Consider the following 18,601-nt stretch of genomic DNA (forward strand, 5'->3'; position numbering starts at 1 on the left):
TTTTGTCTTTCTCCATGAATTGTCTTTTTTTCTATTTCTTAACCCAGCAAAGGGCCCTTCTGTTTTCCCTCCAATGAGCAATTTTACAGGCCTGCCTAGCAGCACTGCCCACATCTCCTCAAGGATGCACAATGCTTTAAGAACTGCATCAGGAGTGCTGCAAGGGCCTCCTGCCAAGTCCTAAGGCCTCCCCCATTAGGTCCAGGAGCACAGGAGGTGACCTGGGAGCATTCCTGAATGTGGACATGGGTGAGGGTTTGGGAGGGCTCAGCCTGTCTGAGGTGTCATCCCTGGGGTGAAGCCTCACAAAGCTGCACAGATTCAGACCTGTGTGCAATATCTCACTATCTCACATGTTCAGGCTTATCACTTTCTCCTACTTGAATTTGGCCATTTTTTTCTAGCTCTCAAGCCTGTCCTTCAAGAGTTTATTCTTCTGTATTACCTCTGTGGGATCCATTTAAAGTAAACTACGAATTTGTTCGTTACTTGTAGTAATTCAGCTTTTACATTAATTTCCTGTACTAGCTCTGCCTGGATTCTCAACATTAAGTCACCTTTTCATATGCAGATACTACAGTAGCCTTTGGGAAAAGGTATTTCAACTGTTTCACCATTCAGCAGCAGACATGACATTTAACATTGTGTAACTCAAACAATTATATTGTGTTAATCTTTGCAGTTATGAACTCAATTGGAAATGCTGGAATGAGCATCTCTCCTCAACTTTATTCCTGAGACAACCTTTCAAACTTAAGATTTGAATTTGGTTTTTGTTTTGAATTTATTTCAGATAATATTGTGAAATTATATTCATTTTCATCAAAACCTTTAATGGACAGGTAAGGAAGGCACCCACTGTTTTTCTTAAACATATTTAAATTAAACTACAATTATTTCTAAAATATTATAATATTATTTTGAATAATAACTCTACAGTATTCAGATTTGATAAAGCATACATCAAAAAGTTTATCTTCTGATTTGCGAAAAACTGTAGAATTTATTCCAATTAGATGGACAGTTTCTGTTGTGATGGATAAGACAGGATTAGGTGTAATTTTTTAGTAAAAGGACTAAGATTTATTACTTAGATGTTATTCAAGATGCAGTATAATTCACATCTAGAGCTGTGACTCTCACAAATGGAATGTATCAGTGTGTAACAATCGTATATAAGCTAAAACTCCCTTAAAGGTCATGAACATTTAAGTCTGGGGTTGTACTTCAGTTCAGTAGCTTTTTAGATTTTTTTTTCGATGGTGTGTGATAACAGCCAGTAAAGAATAAAATTTAATAGTTATTTTGTCTCTCTTGAAACTTAATAAACATCTGAGTGTTTAGCCTCTGAAATTGCACTTCAGTAGGAGTAGGTCCAAGCCCTAGCTCCTCTTTCATAAGAAAATGAGTACAAAATACTCCTCAGAAAGTAATCTCATTTCTAACATACTTTCCAGATACCTCCTGAAGCCATTGAGAGCGCAGGTTATTGGGAAGTGGTCATAGTATGGCTGACTCTTTATAGAGCATTTCATGATGTTTGGCTTTCTAAGTGCCAGCCCATGAAAACATACAATTTGTGATTATCTTGAGTCACTAAAATAAAATAGCCATCTTTAACTCTCAAAATTATAAGGAAAGGTCAGAAACTGATTATTGTATGTCCTCAGGTTCAGAAAGCAGATAACCAGTAGAAATATGTTTTTAAATTTTCATTAATTCCATTATGTTTAAATCCTCATGGTAGGGTACTTGTATGCATGATTTTTGATTCCTCAAGGTTTTAAATCGTGTGCTTGAATGTGAGCTAACCTAATTGGAAGACTGCCAAAGCATGAGCAGAACCAAGGATATACTTCTTTCCTTCTTGAAATGTCTGCTCATATTAAAAAAAAAAAAGCGGAATATTGTTCTCCTACTTTGATGTCACTTCTGGGTATCCTTGCTGTAACTACCTTTGCAAATGATTTTACTAACTGCAATATTCACAGAAAGCTTAAACCAAAAAGAGATTATTATGAAACTTTATTCTTACGTTTACTTTCCCCAGACTCATCACGAAGCATAAAAAAATGTGCAAGAATTTTTTCTACCTATGCCAACCAAGAGAAGCAACCAACAGTTAATGTTAGGCATTACTAGATTAATTTTAATACTTTCTGAAGAAAACTGGAAGTTCCTTGCTGATAAGTCATGATCAGAAAGATGAAGTTCAGCAAGCAAATTTGTTACAAGTACTGTGTGTCAGCTAGATTTGGAGATGAAATAGTTTCATTAGAATATAAACCTCTCAAACTCCTCATTAGATACATAATAAATAATCACTGGGTGTATGCTTTGAATATATTTAGGGAAAAAAATGGCATGATACCACATTTTGGCATTTTTCTTATTAGGGAAGTGTCGTTTAGCACTAGTAGTCTCATTACTTCAGACTGACTTCACCTGTGGCTGTATTTCTGACAAGAATATCAATGAGTTGTTCAAGATATTGCACCTGCTGCTTTCAGGATGAAGGCTTAAATACAACCACTTTACTAAGTGGCAGAATTTTACCTTTTACTGTGTCCTCTTTACCAAGGTAACACATCACTATGGTGAGCTGTTAGTAAGATGTACTTACTTTGTAGTTAATGACAAGAAGTAACCTAGCATTTAATAAAACTATGTGAGTTTTCTTGTTTGAAATATAATCTCATTTCTCTAATTGCGTTAGGCACAGTGTATTGTTTAATGGATGTAATAATCATCTAATTCAGCATTTCAGCTTTTTAAAAAATATTTTTCCTTGTACTCAATTTTGCTTAACACTAGAAAATGAACAAAAGATTAGTCTGGCCTTAACAGCTCACTTTCTGCCTTTCTAGAAGGACCTGAACAAAACAGGCTGTAAGCACAGATGGCTGAGATCTGTAGTGTACCAAAGATGATTCCTGTCATTCATCTAATATATCCTTCTGGCCTTTGTAAGGCTAGTGTGCAGTTGCTTGGAAATCACGGATGAATCCAGAAACCTTTGCTAAGCTTGAATGAAGACAGAGTGCTTACAGTGTAGATTCAATTTCTAGTAATGAGCTTCCTTCTCCACAGCTAAAGGATGGTGAGGCCTCCATCCAATACAAGATCTTTTTGACAATGTCAAAGAAAAACAGCTAGGGAAATGTAAGGGAAATGCTGACTTCATGCTGAGAGCCATGGGTTGGTCTGGAAGACAAGGGATGGTGGTAAGGAGGACTTTGATACCTGTGTGTGGTAGCAGGCTAAAAGCAGCTTTAGAACTGAGGAGCTGGGTAGCTGGACCCAGTCTAAGCAGCAAGAAGCAGTGACTAATCCAGTTGATCTTCAGGAGAGGAAGGCCTCTAGTGAGTAGTAGTAATGTTCAACCTCTATTAAAATGTCCTTAGGGGCCAATGTTTGCAGGACTCATTTCTCTCTTCAAAGCCACTGTACTTTGAGAAATTGAAATAGCCACTTGAGCATTCTTTTTAAAGCAGTTTTTGGTTTGTTTCTTCCTCTGTAAACCACTTAGAATGAAATAAGAGGTTTTCCTTTAACTTTGCAGTTTTATTGGAGTTTTAGGTCTAGTGAAGTTTGTAATTTGGATGTTTTCTCTGCTGTTTTGTCCTGACTGGTAACAGATTCGGAGCCCATGACCATGCAGAATTCTACTTATTGTAAAGTAGCTAGTACTTTAGCGTTTGTGAAGTGCTCTCATAGTCTAACTCGCCTAATTTAAAGTTGTCCCTTAAAAACACCTGAGGTGAGATTTACTAAGTGAAGGAAACTTTCTCAATGTAATTTTCTATCTGAACTCTGAAAAGAAATTTTGTGGTAAAGACCAGCAAAGTAGGTAGCAAAGTCAGCATTAAGTGTAGAGAGTTCACTGAAAAAGAAAAAACAAATCCTATTTGGTGTAACTGATAACTGGTAAAACGTAGCTTCTCCTGACATCAGTGCGACAGCCTTGAAAAAGATATTCTGGGGAAACATGGAAGTGTTGGATCCTTGCCCTTTTCCCAGCAACAAAGAAGTCTGACAGGGGCTGCATGGTGTCAGTTCAACGGCCCTGGAAGCTGTGTGCCAGCAGGGCTGCTTTCTATGAACATTTATGTTTGGGATAGACCAAAATAACATGCGTTGGCAGAACCATTTCTGCAACTATTTTTTTTTTTTTTTTTTTAGTCTTCTACCTTCAGGGAATAAATATGGACTTTGACTTTTATTTGTCAAAGGTGAGGACAAATTTTTCTCAATCAAAGGTGTGGACAAATAGGTGTAAGTGGTTGAATTATTACAGCTTAGAAAGTGACTGCTTGTCATTTCGGATACATTAGCTGATTCTGTATGTACTCCCAATTGTTGCTAACGTACTAGTTTAAATCTGATGGATGAACTTCTCTAGTTTGTAATTAACTAAGAGTATACACATGATTATTTTATATGGTTATTAAATTCATAAGAAATACACTAAAATTAGAGAACTTAATTTTTTCCCCTTGTTTACTGACTCTATTCAAAGATACTCCTGTGGTGTAGGGAAGCATACCATATTATAGGAGAGAAAACTGATGCTCTTTTTGCCTTTTTTTTCTGTTCAAGTGGTCCAAAATTTTCCCGTCTTCTCAGACTTGTATTTGACAACTGGAAAGTTACTGTCTTATTTAATATTATTACTAGTTTTTACAAATTATTTATTGCAATGTGTCAGGAACTAACTTGATAATCAGATCATGTCCTTGCTCTCCTCTTCCCAAATAATTTGCTTTTGCAGTAGCGAAGATTTTAAAGAATTATTCCTTGCTGTTATGTCATGCAGTCCTCCTGTTCTCATCTTATTTTCTCTGCCAGAAAGCAGTTAATTAGCTGAATAAAAGAGATGTCTTGCTGTGAATCAATACTGAACACTGAAACAGACTTCATACCTCCAGCAATGTGTTTAGAAGCTTTGGAGAGGTGAGCAAACAGATCATAATGTTGAGAGAGGAAAGAAGAGGACAAAAAAAATAGTTTCTCACTTGTTAATTTGAAAAGGGGAACTTTCTTGCAATATGACTTGCCTCTATAGTACCCTGAGGTGAAACTGGATTTTGTGGTTGTCTTTTTTGGTGCATTACCTTTGTTGTGACCTTGCAAGGTATATGGGATTTTTTGTGTGTTCGCTTTTGATCCAGGTTGTGGTTGCCGTGGTTTAGAGGAATAAATGCAGCAAATAAGGCCCTAGTGGTGAACAATAGGTGACCTCACCTGAAGAGATTACTAATGGCCCAGGTAGGTGTAGTAACTCTTGCTCCCTAACTTTTGTCATTTTAAGTGCATTGGAGCATTCTTCCAGGCAGAGTTCTCTGCTGTGGGTTTTGTTGGTTTTGTAGGTGTTTCTCCAAATGTGTCTTAAAAGAGTAGTTGGTATTTCCTATTGACATTGAAAGCAGAGTGAGAAAGAACAGTCTCAGTCTTTCTCTTCAGCATTATGGTCTTTAAGATGTTTTTTTTTAGACAGTTGTTAGCCTATATTTCAAGGAAATGTTCTGCCCAGCTCAAATATGAATGATTCATATTTCCTTAAGTTATTGCACAAATAAATCAATGACTGATTTAATTCAAAGATAGAAATTATGTGGGACACACACTTTTGTTTTTAAGCCCCCTGAAAACACACTGTTATGTGCCTTGGGAAGACCCACACAGACATTCTATGCATCCCTTAAGAAAACAATCTCCAGGATTCTCATAAGCACCTCATTGCTGAGCCGCTTCTGCTCCATTTCATAAATGAAAAACTCTTGATAAAGAGAATGGGGAAAAATTTGCAAAACAGCTGTAATAATAAAAAAAAAATAAATAAACCTTTTAGATGGAGCTCATGGGTTCTGCTCCCCACACTACTAGTGTGTTAATACAAGCAAGTAGTGCTAATTTCAATATAGCTGTGGCACAAATATAATACTGACTGGCTCACAGGGGCAATTTATGAGGCTGAATTTTTGTTAGTTTCTTCTTTTGTATGTCTTCTGTTGATCAAGATAACATCCTTGATTTTTACTACAGCATCTTCATGTTTTTGTTAAGATATTTAACGTATGGAATGCAGAGTGAGAATAATTGCCACTATATATAACCCTCAGCAGCATATTTAGATATGCAGATCCCTGTCAGAAATGGCCTTATCCGGAATTTTTGCAGTGGTGTAACAAAGCTTCCTTTGGAACTGAGAGAAAAGTATTATGAAAATCCTCTTGGTAAAATTGCAGTCATGATAGGTTTAGAATTTACTTTTATACTGCTGTACAGACTACGCAGATAAAAGGAAAATATCTGTTTTTTTGAATAGATAGTTGAAGAGACCTTAAAAAAAGTTAAAAAACTGCAAGGTATTGCGGGGCTCAAAGTATGTTACTGGCTCACCTACTTTTGGGTAGAGGTCAGAAAGAAAATCACAATAATAATTATTTTGCCTTTCACAGCTGATCCTGGTGGCAAAAGGCAGTTTCAGATAAGATTAGATCTTTTATTTAATGGCTCTTTCAAAGGAAGAAAAGGTCCTAGCCTGGGGCCCTGGCGTAACTCTTCACTGACTACAATCATGCAGAGATTTCTTTCATTACATGTTTCCCCTCTCAGTTGTTGTCTGTGTGTGGATTGAAATGGATGTACCCACCAAGCTGGTACAGATGGCTATGTTCTTGGCTGTTGCACAGACTTAACTGGTGTTTTCTATTCCATATATGCCCTTACATTTTACATACCCCAGTATCTGAGTGCACTGAACGATCTATGTAACATATCTCACATGTTCTTTTTCTCCCTGATCCTTTTCCCTGGAGGGGAAGGATGTGCAGCATGTAGTTGTGCTCTGGGAGCATGGCAAACAGGTATTAAGAGAACCTCCTGGGTCACCAAGTCTCATCTCTGGCTGTTGCAGAAACCTACTTTATATAATGCTCTTGTGAGCTGAGAAAGCTCCAGTCAAACTTCAGACTTCTTTGTGCTGCTACTGGAGAGCTGTTATGCTACTTTCGTATAAGGATTGGAAATCTTTCATTTTGAGCTGCAGATTTTCTGCCTTGTTTTTTGCCTATTCCATCTTGTGTCCTTGTTGATCTTGATCTTAATTAGCTTTTTTCCTTCTAGACTCTCTATCACACTTACTGAATTTATAGACACCAATCTTTCTCTTAGCATATGTTTTGGAAGGCTGTTGTACTGTTAGTACGGGTTTGACTGTGTTTGAGATAATTGTTATTTCATCAAAATTAAAGCTGAGAAAAATCATTCCAAATGGATTTAATTTTTCATTTCTTGCAACCATTTACTTGAAGTACAGCAGAATTAGTGCTGTACTGATGTATGACAAAATCCTTCCTTAAAATTTGGGTAAGAAACCCAATATGTTTTTTAATATCCATTGCCTAAATATCTAATAGGATTCAGTTTAGTCTCCTGTCCCTCCTTAGGTAAGACCTTAAGAATAATCCTACTGGTTTAAAAGAAGTCTGTGTTGAACAAAGTTCCACATGAAATTGGGAAATATATCCTTCCAAAGCATTAAGTGCTTCTAATGGCAAGTCGGTAATGAGGTTGCCCTGCCTCAGTCTGGGACCTGAGGCAAGCAATCAAAGCAGTATGGCTCAAACTGTACTGCTTTGGAATAAGGCTCTTGGTGACTGCAGGTCCTGGCCTATAAATACCTGGAAATGCCTCCATCTGTGTCATTCTCTGCATATGACAAGGCCACAGTGTTTACCCAAGTACAGGGTTGTGGGATGGGGCTGCAGTGCTGAGCCTACAGGGTGGGCTTCTTGGTGGCAAGTTCCCACCAGGCACAGATCTTCCTCTCTTCTCTCCTCCCCACAGCCATGCAGGACTGCTGCTCCAGAGTATGTCTGGCTCTCAGAAAAAAAAGCAGAATTGACCTAATTGCTGAATATGATGTTGAGTCACAGGCTAGAAAAGAGGCCATTCTGCTGCGCTTCAAATCTATGAGAAACTAGGGCAGTCCAGTGCAAAGGGCTGGGGAATTTCAGTTTTGTGTTTGACACCAGACTTGTCAGGTTTGTCTGCAACTTAGTATGACAGTGACTGTCATAGTGTGTCTGCATAGTGTTGATCTGTGGCAAATGATCCATGTTTCTGGAAAAATGCACTTCATTCTACTGGATTTGCACAGAGTGCCTAAACTGTCTCTTGCTGCATTTTCTTTCTGATGGCTAACTTTTGAGGAGTTTAAATTTTTTTTTCTGTGAAGAAATTTAGGCTGATTCAGAAGTCTTCCTCTTTGCAATTTGCTGTTTCAAACTGTTGCAGGAAACAGGGAACAGGACCTCTTCAGTCACCCCTTGCTTGAAAAGGTCTGGGTCTAGAAGTGATCAGCATATCTGATTTTAGTCCCTCATTAAATTGGGGAAACATCATTGATATGGATAGCATCAAATTAATGATTCTTGTTTTGAACCATTTCTTGCTACTGTTAATAGATACAGGTATTTTTTAATCCATCTGTTCCTCTTGTGTGATGGGTGTTCATAAGTTCTGTGCTCATGTCAGGCATAAAATATTCAAAGAAAACTTGGGGTTTCACCTGTCTCCATAGCAGAAGGCAGTTTGAGTTTTGTAAAACTGTTGTTTTGGCTTGCATAATGTATAAACAGAAGCAAATTTGAGAATCAGTTTCTATATGTAGTTTGTATATAGTTTGGACCATACAGTTCAAATATTTCTGTCTTGGAAAGGGTTACTTCTGAAGTTCTTTCAGAAAGGAAGTCTCCTATTCTAAGAGAGACATCATCAATCCTAAATTTTAGCTGTCATGAACACCGCTTGGTCAAATTAGTATAAGTGATTTTGAAAATGTTACCAGATCAGTGTGTTTTAAATTTACATCCATCTTTCATTCACTTTTGTGGACATGGGCTGCATGTGATACAGACAGCATGGAATTAAATCCCCTTTTCTCTTTCCAATGGCTGTTTTCCTAAAGTAGCTCAACTGCGGTTTTTGCCATAGAAATGTTGGTAAAACTTCATTCTTGCTGTCTGATCTGTCCCCTTTTCTTCCTATCCAACCCTTGTACAATATGCCCTTTACTATCCATTGTTAAGTCAATGTAAGAAAAGAAACTTGCAGTCTCCAGTTCTGTTAAGACCTACTGATACTTGGATATCCTTTTGCTCCACTGAACTCTGAGCATGTTCACTTTGATGGATCTCCTTTGCTCTTCCTTCTGCTAATGTGCTGATGCTACTTGACTTTGTGGGGAGAAATCTATCACTTTGCCATCACCATCCAACTGGTTAAATGCATGATACAATCTTTTTTTTTTTTTTTTTAAACAGGAAATTATGGGGAAAGTGGAATGGAAGCCTTCAAAGAGCTGGCTGCCCAAGAAGGTCTCTGCATTGCTCACTCTGACAAGATCTACAGCAATGCTGGGGAAAAGAGCTTTGATCGCCTGCTCCGCAAGCTGCGAGAAAGGTTACCCAAGGCTAGAGTGGTGGTTTGCTTCTGCGAGGGAATGACAGTGAGGGGAATCCTCATTGCCATGAGGCGCCTGGGAGTGCTTGGGGAGTTCCTGTTAATTGGAAGGTAAGGCTCTGAGTGTGATTTCTCTGCCTTTCCTCTCCCTCTCACCCTGTAGGTAGGCCTTTGATTTCAGAGCTGTGCAGTTCAGGCTACCGGTAATTTCCACAGTTACTCATCTAAGGACCGAAAAGAAGTGGCAAGATGGTAGAGCAGACTCTCAGGAAGGAGATATGAAGATGTATGCCAACTCAATCAATGGTGATAGCTTTTGCTGAAGTAAATGTTAATTACTATTTTATGAGAGTATATAACATTATTGCTGAATATGAAATATGAATATGAAATATGAATATGAAAAACAAAGTTTTTGTGCTTTTGCCCACTTTAGAGGGATGTTTCATGGGCAGATTTTTAGACTTGAGTAGGGAGTGAAGAATTCTAGTTTCAGCATGTGATCTGTGACATGTGACAAGAGTTTCATGTGTTTAACTAAAGATGGCCCCTCATAATTTGAAACCCCAAATAACCAAGTGTTTTTGATTACTGGAACTTTTTTCCAGTGTTATGATTACAACCTGGCATTCTCAGTTGTACACTGTATTTTACTGTGATCTTTGCTGTTGAAAGCTGGGGCACTGATATAATGCAAGTTGGTTTGTTTTTAAAGCATCAAACTTGCTGATGGCTAAATGAGTATGTATGTATGTTTTTGTATCACCAGAGTAACAGTGCAGATGTGTGTTGGATAGAAAAAGGCTGTTTTTATCAAAATGAGAATGGTTGTTTTGTTCTACTAGAGTTCATCTTCGTAGGTATTCACTGATATATGTTCATTTTAGTTCTACCACATGCTTTATCCACCTTTCCCTTTTTGTGATAATTCTTATTTTGAGGCTTCTTTGACTTTCACCTTGATTTCTGCAATGTCTTTGTCCATTTTTCTGTCTTTATGGACCTTGCTCAGATGATGAGGATGGATATTTTCTGTCTTCTCTGTTAGACTGATGTCTGCTTTAATCCTTCTATTTACTCCCTTTCTTATTTGTAATCTTAACATTCCCTGAAGGAATGTTTAAATTAATTCCTTCAAGGCCTTTGACAGTTGTTTCCATGCCTACTTAGCTTCTGTTGTCACCTGATCTTATCAGACTTCTTTTTGTCCCATTCTTTCCCTAAAGTCTTTGTGCCTGACATTGTTGCGACTGGGATCCTCTCCTTTTGGTCTGTGCGATGGTATTGTCTTCCCCTGACTATATTGCTCCTCAAAACCCACAGTTAGGATTTCTACAAGTCAGACAGCTAATCTGGCCTAAGGAATAGACTGAAAGCAATCAGTCACTCTCATTATTTTTTTGTTGCAGTCTTTGTTTGTAATCTATTTGAAGCTGAGGTTGTATCTCTAGAAGGTTGTGAAGATAAGACATAGCACATTTGGAGAACCATCAGCACTAAAATGAAATAAAGAGTAAGGCTGTATTGAAAATGGTATGTTCTAGATCATGCACCTTGCGGTTCACACGCATCATTTAGTTTGCATCAATTGAAATGAATAGTGGAAGGCTTCAGGAATGACATGTTTTAAGTATGGGTTTTCAGTGAGTAGAAGGAACTGAATATAATAAAATTAGTCTCAGTGACATCATCCCATGTGTTTTAGTAAAGCTTTAGGCAAAGCTATGCTTTCTTCATGTATTGTCACTGTAGCAGTGTTCCATTGTACACTGATTTTGGTGCTCCCTCTTGATGCTGTCCATACAGAGAACCAAAGAAATTAACCCTGCTACATTAAGCCACAAACCTCAGTTTCCTATTAGAACACATACTCCATCCCCTACTCCTTGGATGTGTGGAACATTTCAGCTTAAAATTGATTTCAAGCCCTTACCAAACATTACACTAGTCCATGAAGTTCACTTGTTTGTCTTAGAATTTGTCCAACAGTGTAGTTCTGAGCTTTTTGGCAGAAATGCTCACCTATTAAATGCTAATAATGGAATTTCTTTGGAAATCACTATATATTTTTCAGGCAGATTTTTACATACCCTTCCTTCATGCTGGTAATTGAGTATGGGATACTCCTTTTTAGGGCTGAGTGGGTTCTGTCAATTGTAAAACAGGCTGCTTATTGCTTTGCATAGTCTGGATTGTGCACAACAGCTGGTTGAAATAAAAAGTATTATAGGGCTTGCATATATTCTTTTATGCTTGCAGAACTAAAAGAAAAGACATTTTCTTTGAATTGTCCTAATTAAGTGATTTTAAAAAATGGCAAATTTAGCAAACTTGTGAATAAGTAAGTTGCAGTGGAACTGCAGAGCTATGAATTTGGTCATCTATCTACAAACAGGAACCAAGGCACACATTAACGTTACTTTGATGTGCTATTTAGTCTTTTTTATTCAAGTACCCAGCTAAGCAAAAAGCTAAGCCTTTTAAGAACATTCTTTTAATTGAGGGAAGTGGGAGTGAATGTGAAATCAAGATTTTTTTTTTTTTGCAATAATGAGCTAAACAAAGCCTTTAGTTTTCCCACCGATTTATTATCAGCCACATGTTATCAACCTCATTCTCTGCTCTGACTCACTGTAAAGCGGAAGCCTTTGCAAAGGAACACCTGGCTAAATAGTTCTCTTTTTGCTACATCCCCAGTATTGCTTTTATCAAATCAGACAGGAACAGCTTAGCTTAACTAAATTCATGCTATCAGAAAGAGAGCTGGAAACTAAATTTGACTTCTGTTTAATCCGAAATTCAGTCTCCTTTACTACTGGGAGACTGTTATCTTAGTGAGAAGGGAATTCCTCTTTCTGAATCTGGAGAGAAGCTGGAATTAAGACAGTACAATAGATGAGGTTACAATCCTGCCCGAGGCAGAATGGCAGATACTCTGAAATCTATAGTGTTGAAACGTAGTGGAGAATCAGTGAGAAAATTTCTTAAACTATGAAATTATGATGATAAATCTTAAAAGGGACTGATAATGAAAGGGAAAAAAGGCAAAACTTGATCACGGCTTTTTGTATAAAAAGAAATACTAGAATAGAATTGGAGTAAGCAAAGGCAAAAATTATGCTAAAACTTTAACTGTACTCTTAAGGGAGTTCAGGTGATAGCTCTTTTAGCAGATATTAGTTTCAATGTGAAAAGATTATGTAGGAAGATGCTCAACCTCATGTGTCTAATCATGTTTATGCAGGCCACTGGGTTTTATATTACTTAATAAGCATCAATTAGATTTTGTGAGAATCTTGCAAGATGGATGAATCTCTTATATATCCCCTGAGAGAATGCATCAAGAAAAGGCATGTAATTTGACTTTTCAGCATCTGTATGGGTAATGCAACACAGATTAAAAACAAATGAAATAACTGATTTTAAGAGATACTCTGAGGTCATTGGAGAAGAGAAATTTTTAGATAAATAGTTGGAAATCAAAATGCTCTTTCCCAATTTGTTCTCTTAAACTCCTACACTCAATGGTTTGTGTGAAAGTATGAGGAACTTTATGAAGCAAGGGATATACTAGGGGATGGAGCACATGCTGTTTTTCAGCACAGCCCTTTGTAACAGACTAGGTAATGCTTCACTTCTGTAGGTTTTCTGATGCTTTATAGCCTCCATTAATGCTGCTATATGGGCTGTTGTAGAACTGTAAATTTTAAGTGTCAGTACAGTGATCTCTCCTGAAAGTTTGAATGCTTGGCAGTGAAGGTATGGTCGGATTCTCTGCTGTCAACCCAGGACATTACAGAGCACAAGTCCGTTCTTTCTATGTATATAATAAAACTCCTTTAGCATAGGATGACAGAGCTTTCAGGATGTATACTGTGGTGAAATTTTTTCTGACTGCCCTCCCTCCAGAAGCCAATATTAGTAATGGTTTTTGGCATTTAAATTCACACTTTCTAAAATATTGACAAGGAGTTATCACTGTAAGCTGTTTGGTCCTGTTCTGACGTGGCTGGATAGGTGGAACGTGATTGCATCCAAGTGCAAGAGTGAACAACTTGTTGGCAAGTTGACAGAGAAATGCAACCTGGTTTGGTCAATCCCTGGGCAGCACAGTTTGTGGGAGGATTTTGGCAGGTGACTAGGGCAGTTATCACCTTCCAAAGCCTGGGATTTTATGGCGGAACAGACATGTAATCCCCTTGAATTGGTACAGCACTTGGCAGAAGAGTGCTTTGCCTACCCCAATCAGACCCATCAGTTCCTTAGCACTGAGACTACTGATCCTTTTTCAGCTCCATCACAGCAGAGGAAGGAGGGCCTCTGCACTTCAGACCGCCATGCCTAAGGCAGGGACCCAAACTATCGCTATGTCAGGCACTGCGCCTTCTGTGCCATAGTGTTGAGGTGCTGCGATCTTCCAAAAGTGTCTCCTTAGCGAAGCCACTCGGCAGGACCACCTCACGCTCACACACATGTGCACGCACAAACGCACTGATAGCTTCAGCAATATGGGTCGACAGCAAAGAAGGAGGAAGGGTCTCCATGTAGAGTTCCACGGATGAAGGTTTCTTGCAGCCGCACCATGAAGGAGTCCAGTGACAAAGACCAAAGACAATGGAGGGTCCAGGTTTAAGTACAGGAGCGGGGCAAGCATCAGAGACCAATGATCTGAGGGCATGGGGCGGTACGCAGGTGGAACTAGGGAATGGGAGCCAATGGGGAAGCTCTGGGGGAGTGGCAAGGGACAAGGGCCAATAGGGGGAACCTGGAGTGAGGAACTTTCTAGGGCATGGAACTTATAAGGTAGCAAGGGGGGAGCCCTACACTAAGGTGTAGTGGAGGGGCCACAGGCCAACCAGGAAAGCGAAACTGGGGTACATTAACATAGCAGAACAATGCATGCCAGGGAAAGCCTTTTCTGTTCACCCTAACCTGGGGAGGATCCCTGATACCAGGACCTGTCTCACCACTGGACTTTCTTTGTCCCTTGTACCACTGGCTCACCGGCCACCACACCAAATCGTACAATAAAAATTATAATTATATCCCAGTTGGCAGAAAGTAGTAGCAGAAATTGACAGGTCCATAACATCATTCAGTGAGGGAGGAAGAAGAATCTGGTCAAGGAAGCTGGTCTTTCAGCAAGGAAGCAGGAGAAGGAAGTGACAGAAGTTTCTCACTATTTGAATCTATCTTAATTGGCAATAAATTGTTTTAGTTTGCCCCAAGTTGAGTCTGTTGCCCGTAATGGTATCTGTTAAGCAACCTCCTCGTATGTTAACTCGTGAGATTTTTTTCTCCCTATTTTCTACCTTTGTCCTATTCAGAGTTGTAGCTGGCAGGTGGCTGGGTGAGCATTTGGCTGCTGACCAAGGCTACAGATGACATAGTTTACACTGCCAAAAGCATGATGTTATGTATTTCTCTTTTATTCAGCTCTGACATCACAAATGGCATAAATAAGAGTATCACAAATACCACCTCACATATGTGGCTAACAAGACTGCCTGCCTCTTGCTCCCTGATGAGTCCCTGGTGCCAGTGGCTCATGCATTTCTTACAAAATGACAGAATATTGTACTGTTGATGGGAAGTTCTTCATAAAGGAGATGACCATTAGAGGATATGGCAGTTCTTTTAAGTTTGACTAGCTGAAAGAAAGATGCTGTACTCTGCTCTCCTATGCACAATGTCTTCATTTGTCTGCCCCATATTTATATGGCTGCCCCATATTTACAAAAAAATCAATGACAAATATCCACATTCTTCCAAAAGAGCTGAAATGTATTGCAGGGCCAATGTGTTTAATTCCATTGAGAAAAAAATAGCTATTTTTAGCTACTTAAGAGATTACAAAGAAATCAGTAAGAACCAACAATATGTTGTCAATGGGGAAAAAGCACTGCCTTGTGCTAGCACAGATTATCTAGGATAGGTTTGGGCCTTATAAAACTGACAAAAACAGTAGATATGGCACAGTGTTGCTCATGATACTGTTTTATCCCAGCTTTCTATGAATGGGAATGTGTTAAGAAAACTGGTAGTAATCCAGCACTGCTAAATGTATATGATTGAACCCAAATTCATATTCCATGTGCTGTTTTTTGAGAGGGCAGTCTGAGTGGTAAAACTCAGTGGTTCAAAGGTATAAAGTAAAGATGACAACATTATTGGCATGCTGAAAATAAAAAGAAAAATAGTAATTTAAGATCCAAAAGTTTACTTTCCATGCATTTTACTGCAGAAAGAGAACCATTTTTTCTTTCTGGTACCTCCATGACCAAAGATGTTTAGAATGACTACTTTTAGTATTTCTGTTGTTTTTGACACTCCAAGTTAGTGGAAGACTGTGTTTAAATAAATGTTTAGATGTAATCAGAGGTTTAGCTGGGTTTGGATTCAAATTCCTGGATTAAAATTGAGGTAGATTCTGTGAAATGCTGAAATAATTCATTATAATTTTTCAAATGCTTTTAGAGTCTAACTGAAGCAAAGTATTGTCAATTAAGATAGTCCCACCTGCCAACATCAGACCATTTCTTGAACATTATCAAGGTGTGTAATAGGATCCACTGCTAACTTTAAAGTCTGAAACCTCAGAACCTCAGGAAATTTTATACCTTATTCATGGTTCAGTTTTTAGTTGTAGTCTATCACCTGTTTACTGTGACAGGAATTTATAATCTGTGTGGATGAAAACAGAATTATATGATGCAAGAACACTGAGCAAGCATATTTTGTTCACCTGCTAACCTACAATAACATCAATCCACGTAAAAATGTGATTGCATATTAAGTGCCAATTAAACAGCAATATATTTGAGCAGAACTGCATTTTGAGCAATGTTCACTTTTGCAGAGACGAGAAAATACAAGAAGGGTACGTATTTTTTATGTTAAATGGGGTTTATGTATTACAGTGGGCAATTTTTTAAATATGGGGGTGTTCTTTTGTCTTTTCACTTGCTGCTATGTGATACGAGTTAAACTAAGTTTTGTATGTAATCAAACCTCTTTCATATGAGCATCCAGAATTAGTTTTAAAAACATGTATTAACCCTTAGCTTTCTGTGTATGCACTCAGTGCTTTAAATGAGGATGAAATTTACAGAGGTTGTAGGTGAGATACTGGTGCTTTTGTAAATATTACTCAGTTTTTTAAAAAGCTGCCTTTTTTGGGAGGTTTGGGGGGTTTTTGGGTTTTTTGTAGCTCGAAATGAGAATTTCTGCTTAATGCAATAAAGACAGGTACAGAATAGTAAATTTCAGCCCAGGTATCTCTGTGCTATTCCTAGTTCTTCACAGAAGACTAACACGCAATTTTCAGTAGGATGCTTACTAAAGTGAATCCACTTCAGAGGGAAGAGATCACATCACCAACAAGTGTGAGACTGTTCTATCAAGTCCATGTACATTCCTGCCCACACTTCCAAGAGAGGTCCCATACTGACAGACATAAAATACTAGGTCTCCAATAGCTTGAAGACATAGGAAAAAGCCCAAACTATTCATCACCATCTTTCTGTGTTGGCTTTTCCTTATGATCTTTACAATTCTCTGTCTTCAGGTTCCAATGTATCCAAAGACTTCTTGAAAGAATGTTTGTAGGGATTTAAGGTTGTAGGCAGATGTGAAATGGTGTGTTTAAACTGTACTTGAATGCTTGCAGGCTACCTGTGGTAAGAAATAGAATATAATGTTTAGATTAAAAGCGGCTTTTGTTCTTGGACAAGGGTCGTACATCACTCTGGGGTCTATACAGAAGCTTGGAAGAAAAAGCAATATCCAGGCTATTGTTCAGAAGACTAGATGTCACGTATTACAAAAAATAAATACGACATTTTACCAAAACCGGAATACATATATGAGACTAAAGTGGAAGCAGCATTGATTATTAAAATACAGATTTATAAATTAGGATGTTTTAATAAAGTAAATGCTTACTCAATTTTTTAAAGTGATATGAAAGCTCAGTGGTTTAACAAACAGGATGTGAAAACGTTTTAAAGCAATATACACTTTTTAATGGTAGCCATTAGTGTACCTTTTTCATAAGCGAGAGGAGGTAATGGACTAGTGTTTCTGAACGTGTAGTGCAATTGATTATCAATTATCACTTGCTTAAGTCACTGGAATAGGAGAGGGAACAAATGCATACAACTAGTGTCTTAAAAGCATTACAAAATGTGATGCTTGAACTTTATGGTGGTAAAACTTGTGGGGAAAAAACCCTCACGTTTCTAGATTTCTTAAAATCTTCTGGATTCTAAGGCAGTTTATGCTCCTTACATAGCAAGGAAAGCTGAGTTCAGTTGAAATTTGAAAACACTTGGTTCAGTGTTTTCAAATTGTCTTGGCATGGGCTCTGCAGGAAGAATTATCTAAGCTAGTAATGTCCATGTGAATTCAAGGAAGGACCAACCTGGACAGAAATAATTTACCTTTAAGTTTTTTGCAAAGTTTTCCAACACTGTAAATGTGCAAAAGTTCGAGATCTGCTTGTTGTCTATGAACATTATAACATGGGTGTTAGATAATTGAGTTATTAAGTAGTGCTGTGTGTTGTTAATGGATTATTTATTAGGCAGGATATGTTTTATCATGCCCCTGTAGAAACAAGGTGCTGGATGGCTGCTGCTCGCCTGGAAGATGATGCTGTACTTTTATGTGAATGAATCATATTGAATGATGTTATTTCAAGGGTCTTTGCATAATTTATGTAGTGCCAGGTTTTTTTCAGGCGTGTCTCTGTGAGGCTGGAATTCTTTATAAAGGGTTAAGAACCAAAGCAATGTTTATGTTTGTCTCACAGCAGTTAAAATAAGACCCTAATACTCTGACCTTTCAAATTTCTGCAGTTTACTTCCGGTTCCTTTTAGTGCTCAAATAGAAATGAAACTTAAAGAAGTTCTGGTTAAAACATGAACAAAACCCTGCCTCAAAATATAAAACTCTATCATTTTTTGTCAGGTTTATTTTCTTAATTCTAAGCAGCAAATTAATAACTTTTTTTTAAAGAGAAAAAACCAGAAATTGAAGAATAATCTTTCCTGGAATAATAATAATTATTATTATTCATTATTATTTAAGAGTAATTATTTTCATGTTTCCTGCCACATCTTGATATAAAAAT

The 18,601-nt window shown here is 37.9% G+C and overlaps 1 protein-coding gene across 4 annotated transcripts in view; it reads left to right on the forward strand.

The window, feature by feature from the left end:
• GRM1 (glutamate metabotropic receptor 1) overlaps nucleotides 1-18,601 on the forward strand; it is a 192,773-nt gene that overhangs the window by 28,657 nt on the left and 145,515 nt on the right. For all 4 annotated transcript variants that reach the window (XM_048297640.1, XM_048297639.1, XM_048297638.1 and 1 more), the window contains exon 3: nucleotides 9,330-9,579. In XM_048297640.1, coding sequence (XP_048153597.1) covers nucleotides 9,330-9,579 — 250 coding nt within the window. The remainder of the gene's footprint in view (nucleotides 1-9,329; nucleotides 9,580-18,601) is intronic.

This window comes from Corvus hawaiiensis, chromosome 3, assembly GCF_020740725.1.
Source record: "Corvus hawaiiensis isolate bCorHaw1 chromosome 3, bCorHaw1.pri.cur, whole genome shotgun sequence".
Classification (NCBI taxonomy): domain Eukaryota; kingdom Metazoa; phylum Chordata; class Aves; order Passeriformes; family Corvidae; genus Corvus; species Corvus hawaiiensis.